Raw genomic sequence first — 7,355 nt, forward strand, 5'->3', positions numbered from 1 at the left:
ATTCCCAGCCCCTTATTCCCCGCAACTTGTTCCATGTAACTCACTATCATCATCTGCGGTGGTTCTCCCCCGCTCCATATCGTATAGCAAAGCTTTTCCATGGCCGTTTGTAATTGGTCCCTGTAAATCCTCGAATCTATTAGCATCGCAGAAGATAAATGTATATCCCTCGAATACGTTGATTCTATTCGGGTTTGGTTCATATGCCGCGTCTGGCCTCTGGGTAGGTTCCCTGCCCTTCGGCGGTAGGTATTGTGTCGGATCTGGCCAGGCAGCATCAAAATCTTCCTCTAGAGGACAAATAGCCTCTTCACTCCCGAGGTCTCCTGGGGTGGTGGCGTATACAATGGCCTCAATGTAGGATTTTTGAACGATGTATCTTCCATTAATCAACGCCTGAAGCCCTTTCGCGGTATTGCGTCTGGTTTGAACAACGTGGGTGGTCTTATCGACCACGTAGGGGATGATTGTTTTAATATCAAGGCCTTCGAGGCGACAGAGAACTTCCTTGAGTGGATCCTTCGCCTTGGACGGAAACGAGAAGGTCAGAACGACAGGGTGCCACTTAATCCTGTCAAATGCTTCCGTGAGCGTCCACCCTTGTAAAGATAGGTTCCGAGCGATATATACCTTAGAACGTGCGGATATTTCCCAATCTGGATTACATGATCGTCCTTGTTAAGCTCCTTGCTCGAGCCCTGGATCGATTCTCCGTCGACTATTGTCCCACATTTCGTCTTTAGGTCGGTAACGATGAGCCGCGATTTCGAGTGGATTTGCAACTTCGTTGAGTGTTAGTTGCAGTAGACACAATGTTTGGTACCTTATAGGCATATTTAGACGGGTGTAAATATGTAAAGGAAACATACTCCTGCCCCTGGCTTTACTTGGCCAACTTCGATAACCAAATGCTGTCGAGAGATGGTTGTGTTGTTGATTGCATGGCACACTGGGAAGTGAGCATAGGGTACAATACGGAGGCAGCAAGGCAGTATAACGCACGACTCTATCAGGCGACGAGGAGAAATCAATTCTTACCTCCGTTCCTTTTCACTCGGCCAAACAGATACTTCTTCCCAGGCTTCAGCCATACTCGTTTGCCTTCGCACCAGAAGGGTTAGCAAGATCATGACAAAGAATTGTACATGTTACATGTACATAGTGAGATGGAAGCTAAAGGATTACCGAGAAGGAAATCACCATCAGACGACAATATCCACATTTCCAACAGGTCGCAGTGTCCTGATGACAGTGATGACAGGAATCCGCTTCAAATGTTGAAAAGCTGCTACGTCGTTTTGTTGATTATTAATTCCAGCTACGAGAGACGCGAATGCACGTGACCACGTGCCCAGCATATTTAGCGTGTTGCTACCCAAGTAATCTGTCCAACGGAGGAGTACGAGAATGCTGCTTGAACGGCATCAAAGGAATTTTGGACACCCAGAGGATTGCTATCGCTTCATTAGAGGTGTGTGGCATGTGTATGGGTAGATAATTGGTATAGGTTTCATAAAACGAAAAAAAGAGAATGGCATCTTCCGAGAATAGCGGTGCAGGTGATGATGCCCAGGCTACAGAAACAGAGGAAACAGACGAAACACTCAAATACCGTCTCCTTGGGCCCTCCCTGACCAAGGCGGGTCAGAGTGCTGTTGACCAACGAAAGGTAGGCTCTCTAGGGGATGGCTTACGCATAGATTCCTTTATTGGAATGGAATATTGAACACTCGTCGCGCGCCACAGGTATCCGAAATCATATACAACGTCTCCAGGGGCTCCAAATTCTTTACTCATGAGAAGTCTCGCAACCAGCTATTAACCACCAAAATCGAACTGATTATTTCCCAGAAGCAGAAAATAGAAGAGCACGGCCTTTTACTTCATACACGCCGGACAGACCAATATCTGGCTGAGCTCGAGCTGGGGCGCGACCTATCGCAGACCGTTGTTCATATCGACTGCGACGCATTTTTTGCGGCTGTCGAGGAGCTTGACCGACCTGAACTACGCGAGTTACCCATGGCTGTGGGAAAAGGAGTCCTCACAACATGTAACTACCATGCTAGAAAGTATGGCTGTCGAAGTGGCATGGCGGGTTTTATCGCCAAAAAGCTGTGCCCAGATCTCATCCTAATTCCGCAAAATTATCAAAAATATACTGCCAAGGCTGACGAAATCCGAGCCATACTGGCATGCTACGACCCACAATTCCAGAGCTCCAGCCTCGATGAAGCGTATCTGAATATCACCGCTTACTGCTCGGCCAACGAGATTGAGCCAGAGGAGGCTGTTCGCAGGCTACGTAGTGAAGTTGTCGAAAAGACAAAGGTGTCAATTTCCGGCGGTATTGCACCTAATGCGCGGTTAGCCAAAATCTGCTCGAATTGGAACAAACCAAATGGTCAACACTATGTACCTAACGAGCGTTCAGCGATTATGAAGTTCATGTCCGCCATACCACTACGCAATATCAATGGTGTAGGTCGTGTTTTCGAAAGGGAACTAGACGCCATTGGCATAAAGTATTGCCGCGACATATTCACACACCGTGGACTTATTTTACCGTTGTTTGGAGAAAAATGTTATAGATTCCTAATGCAATGCTACCTCGGACTGGGAAGGACTAAAATACAGCCAATCGAAGAATCTGAAAGAAAGAGTGTCGGCACCGAACGTACATTTAGAGACACTGGGAATGTGGCAGATTTACAAGAAAAACTTCAGCTGACAGCCCTTGAACTGGAGAAAGACATGCTTCGTACCCAGTTTAAGGGCCGGACTTTGGTCCTGAAAGTGAAGCTTCATACTTTTGAAGTATTATCTCGCCAAATGCTGTTACCGAAAGCGGTTTATTTATCGGAAGACCTCTATCGTTATGCGCTTCCAATGTTGGTCAAACTTTACAAGGAGACGCCAAATTTGAAAATCCGGTTAATGGGTCTACGATGTACAAACCTGGTCAGCATGAAAAAGACAGATGTTAACTTTTTTCGTGGTATCCAAACTAGTAACGGGCGGCCTCAATCCAGTTCCCGTATCAAGAGCCCCGAGGAAGAAGGGTTGGGAATACTAGATGGTCAAGATATCCACGATCAAACCCGGGATCCAGATTCCATGATAGAGGACTGGGAACATTCGCATGTACCATATGGATCCATTGCAGGGAGTCATACTTTGAACCCACTATTCAAGTCGGATCCAACTTTGGAAATGTGGGAGTGTCCGATTTGCATGGACCCGCAGCAGCCCGACAATTCGACTTTCAATCGACACTTAGATTTCTGCCTGTCAAAACAAACGATTAGAGAAGCTGTTTGGGGGACATTGGAGGAACCCCGGCCACCACTGACGGGCAAACGCAAGACTGACCATCCTGCTGATACCGCCGCAGAGAACGTGAGAAAACGACCATTCTTTACGTGAAAGTGGCCGTCACATTCGAATATCACTTGCTATCAATCATCCTTCGCATAGCCTTGTTTGCGATTCTTCTACTAGAATTCTGTAAATACTACTTTTACATAGCTTGCCTCTTACGACGCTACGAAGATAAATATATTTTCTACGATCCAAAAAAATCCTTCATGTTCAGATTCGACATGCTCGCTCTGTTCTCCCGTGGGCTGAGTCAGCAGACCCTTATCGCCGTTATGATATGATTCCGCGCTAGGACGTTTTTAGCCGCATGTTTTCCCGTCCAGCAGCATCACCATCCGACACCGCCCAACAACATCAACATCAACAACATCGACAAACATCACCTCCCAGTTGCTCATTGGTTCTGGTCTCGGGCTTTGGTACATATCTACGCGTCTGATACTGTTTTGGCCCCGGCCACCATGGTCTCCTCTCTATCCAGATCCTCACGATGTCATAATGCGCGACCAACTATTGCGCGCACCTCCCTCGAACCCTCGACTCGGTCCCGCAAAAATGGCCTCGAATAAACACCCCAGCGGCCAACAGGCCAAGCCCTTCACGCCCACAATGAGTTCTACGTTTCGAGCCACAAAAAACCCTTTGACTCCTAAGCTTGCAGGCTATACTCCCACCCGCACTACACGCAATATCGTGTATACGGAATCCACCCAGCAACAGCGAAACGGAATCTCCCGGCCCGCAACTTCGACTCCAACCTCCTCCTCCCTTTTGAGCGCCAATGTAACCCCCAGATCGGGGCTACGACTATCCAGGCGGGACGGAAATGCTTCGCCAGCGGAAACGTCTCCAGCCTCTCAACATGCCTTATTTCCAGCTATCAACGATGTCCACCAACCTGCATCCCCACACAACCACACCCCGAAACGTGATAATCCTGCTATATCGATCCCAAGACTAGCGAGAGCCAGGAGTGTAGCAAACGAGATGCAGCTACCTACCCCGACATCCCGCCCGACCTCATCCTGTGGTAGTTCCGGTGCCTTGTCTATGTTCTTTCATGCGGACGATACTAGGTCTCCACCGTCCACAAGCGATCTTGACCACCGGCCAGGGTCTCTACATAATCAACCCGCACCAACCACCTTTCTCTATGCTGATGGCACCACCACTGGCAGTTCACATCGTGAACCACCAAGGGCTGCTACGCCGTCGGACAAAGCTGCTCGCGTAGCCTCACTCAGACAACCGGACCTTTCGGCCCCGTCACGATCGAAACAACCCTATATATCAACTACGTTACCCAGAGATTCCCAAATACTCCGACATGACCGGACGCCCGCAAGTCCGAATCCCACACTACTCCCAGGCCTAGACGCCCGGCGAGACCAACAGTCACCTACCCAACCTGAGTACACCTGCGTATTTAACAGCGCCACGAGGCGCCCTTCCCACACAAAATCTTCAAGTATGGACACATCGGAATATGGGAGACACCGGAAACACGATCTGCTAGGAACTGTACACGGAAGTTCGCATCTCCCATCCACAAGCCAGCTGCCTTCGCCAAGTTCAATTTCGCGCGACAAACGGGCGAGGGTTGTCAGTGGCAGCTCTTTCAGAATCTATAGATGCCCCCACATATCCTTCCATGTCTGGCAAATCATAGCCCAGCCAGGGAGGACCCGCCTCGAAACGCTGATATAGATAAGATAAATGAACTAGCATCAAATGCTCGCCGAGAGCGTAAGGTCCTTGATCTTGAGATCAGCAATTCGTCCCTGTTAGCAATTAACCGCATTCTTGAACGGGAATTGCGGAAACAGAGCGCTGAACTACGTCGCTACCGCCGGCTGACCCGATCTGGCCGCTTCTCCATGACTGAGTCTACTCTGTCCGCCCCCGGACGGACCCTTTCCATTGTTGGCTCAACAGATGATGAGCCTAGTGATATATCACTGACCGAGGACTCGAATCAGGACCCTTCAACCTCCAGCGACAATGGGTCAACACGTTCCCATGACGAGACTGCGACCTTGAATGAACCAACCGGGAACGACGCAAAACATCGAATTAGAGATGAGAAGCGATTTATCCTGGACTTTGGGAAACATCAACAACTTCTTATCAACAGCCAAAAGATGAATCAAAGCATCAAGCGCTGCCTAGGGTGGACAGAAAGCCTGATCCAAGAGGGCAAAAAAGCCCTGGACTATCATGTCCGTGTCAGTGACATTGATATTGGCGGCAGAGTGCTTGCACCTGATGAACTAGAGGGAGAAGCGGAAGGTCGCCGTGGCCTGCTCAGCCCAACATCAGGGGTGGCTGAACTATATCGGCCCCCGAACCCTTCTCCGTCCGACATCAGGCTACCAGACTCGGACTAACCATTATTCCATGCATACTACCATTTCCTTTGTCTTGTTGCGTCATAGACCGAAGCACTTAGACTCACACTTTTATGTGCCCTTCTCATTGTCTCAGCGCGTTGCCTTCTCCTTCGTGTATATTAACCCATTCCTAACGGTGGCTCTTAAGTCGGTCTGTCTGCGCATATTTATCTACGAGATTCTACGTCGAAGCTATTTTTTTATGTGATACTTGTTTTCTTTTCCCTAGTTTTGGCGTGCGGTCTGGATTTGGTGTCGGACGCTGGATGTCCCCCTTCCCAACAGTGTATATTGGTAGAGCTTTACATACCGGTCTCTTGCTCTCCTCCACTCCAGTGATACCCGAAATATACCATTGCTTCGCGATTTTCTAAAATGCAACATAAAAACAAAAAACAAACAAATATGTTCAAATTCAGTTTATGATTAATATCGTCTTATCTCTACATAGATACAATACATCTCAAGTGTTCAACAAGTAAATGCCAAGCCGCTGAGTTGGGAGCCGTATGTGAAAACAAAAAGGGTAAAGGGGCAAACGATCGTGAAAAATGTATATCTATCAACGAAAACACCGCAGCAAAGAGGAGGAAAGTTCCCTTGGACGCACCCATTAATTCCAGGTACAACGCATCTCCGTCCAATGGCAACATCAGTTTGACGTACCCTGTTCCGAAGGTCCTTGAGTATCGCTAGCAGATTCTGTCTTTGGCTTTTTACCATCCCTTTTTTTCTCATTCTTGGCTTTCTTAGCAGTAGCCTCCGCCATCAACTGTTCGAAGGCCATGTAATCACCCTCCTCTTCTGGAGTACGTTTAGCCTATGGTCATATCGATATGTCAGTGCACGCACCACATAAAAATTTGTAGGGATGTTTGTATGACTGAGGGGGAGCATATAGAGAGAGAGGGAACGTGCCGACTGGTATATCCTCCCACTGAGAACGAGAGCATGAGCACGATCGATACGTTTCTCCAACCGAACCCCTTTATCGTTCAAGATCTTATCGCACACATCCCGGAGGACGCTCTGAATCTCAAATTTACTTCCACGCCACGCAGCTGCAAGCATCTTCCCTGTGACAATTTTGACCTGTTCTGCCATCTTCTCATCAGTCCAATCCTCGCCGCCCCGTTCCTCCAGTTGCGCCATATGCTCCGCACTCATCTGGGCATCGACCATTGTAGAAACGGCGTGCCATGTTTCCTTTGCCAAGGTGCCTTTGTCCTTCAGCCTCGACCAGAAACCAGAGATGCCTAGAAACTTCTGGGATTTCAGGAATGCTGTGCCCTTTTGTATGTAGGTCGTGCCAATTGCGTGGAGGATTTCCAGTCCAAAGGATTCCATTTTGAGGTTTTCGACTTCTAGACGAATCTTCTCTTCAAACGCGCGCGTTACATCCTGTCCCATGTCGGTTTCTGTCCAGATACTAATGCGGTCAATGAGTTTTCTGGGAAAGAAATGTTGATCCGTTCTTCCCGCTGACGTCTTTCTTTCCATTTCGGAAGCCGCTAGGCGTTCCGCTGGTTCCTTGTGAAGGCCGCCCTTTTTCTTCTCCTTCTTCCGCAGCTCCGTCTCTTCTGG

At 48.6% G+C, this 7,355-nt stretch overlaps 4 protein-coding genes across 4 annotated transcripts in view; 2 read left to right on the forward strand and 2 right to left on the reverse strand.

Moving 5' to 3' along the window:
* Position 1: 1 nt before the first annotated feature.
* Positions 2-1,318, reverse strand: BDBG_17855 (uncharacterized protein). Its single transcript, XM_031725484.1, has 5 exons — positions 1,186-1,318; positions 1,039-1,101; positions 870-949; positions 631-782; positions 2-571 (listed from the first exon to the last, which is right to left on the reverse strand). The coding sequence occupies exons 1-5, from the start codon at positions 1,220-1,222 to the stop codon at positions 13-15; spliced, it is 891 nt and encodes a 296-aa protein (XP_031580998.1). The 5' UTR covers positions 1,223-1,318; the 3' UTR covers positions 2-12.
* Positions 1,319-1,531: 213 nt separating this feature from the next.
* Positions 1,532-3,426, forward strand: BDBG_08770 (DNA polymerase kappa subunit; the record flags this gene model as incomplete). Its single annotated transcript, XM_002620787.1, has 2 exons — positions 1,532-1,669; positions 1,747-3,426. 2 exons carry the CDS (start codon positions 1,532-1,534, stop codon positions 3,424-3,426), a joined length of 1,818 nt encoding a protein of 605 aa, XP_002620833.1.
* A 510-nt stretch (positions 3,427-3,936) lies between these two features.
* On the forward strand, positions 3,937-5,768 carry BDBG_08771 (uncharacterized protein; the record flags this gene model as incomplete). The annotated part of the gene is made up of 2 exons (XM_031723723.1): positions 3,937-4,983; positions 5,013-5,768. 2 exons carry the CDS (start codon positions 3,937-3,939, stop codon positions 5,766-5,768), a joined length of 1,803 nt encoding a protein of 600 aa, XP_031580999.1.
* A 655-nt stretch (positions 5,769-6,423) lies between these two features.
* Positions 6,424-7,355, reverse strand: part of BDBG_08772 (DnaJ domain-containing protein) — a gene marked incomplete at both ends in the record, with an annotated part of 1,875 nt that continues 943 nt past the window's right edge. Inside the window, 2 exons of the mRNA XM_031723724.1 lie at positions 6,424-6,591; positions 6,786-7,351. Coding sequence (XP_031581000.1) covers positions 6,424-6,591; positions 6,786-7,351 — 734 coding nt within the window. The remainder of the gene's footprint in view (positions 6,592-6,785; positions 7,352-7,355) is intronic.

Source organism: Blastomyces gilchristii (genome assembly GCF_000003855.2).
Source record: "Blastomyces gilchristii SLH14081 genomic scaffold supercont1.28, whole genome shotgun sequence".
In the NCBI taxonomy this organism is placed as follows: Eukaryota; Fungi; Ascomycota; class Eurotiomycetes; order Onygenales; family Ajellomycetaceae; genus Blastomyces; species Blastomyces gilchristii.

Excerpts from the sequence above, each read along its gene's own strand:
- BDBG_17855 (XM_031725484.1), bottom strand. The coding sequence starts at position 1,222 with ATGTGGATATTGTCGTCTGATGGTGATTTCCTTCTCG. Across the intron at positions 1,102-1,185 it reads TGATGGTGATTTCCTTCTCG|GCAAACGAGTATGGCTGAAG; the intron begins GTAATCCTTTAG and ends TCTGGTGCGAAG. Across the intron at positions 950-1,038 it reads CCGAGTGAAAAGGAACGGAG|TGTGCCATGCAATCAACAAC; the intron begins GTAAGAATTGAT and ends CTCACTTCCCAG.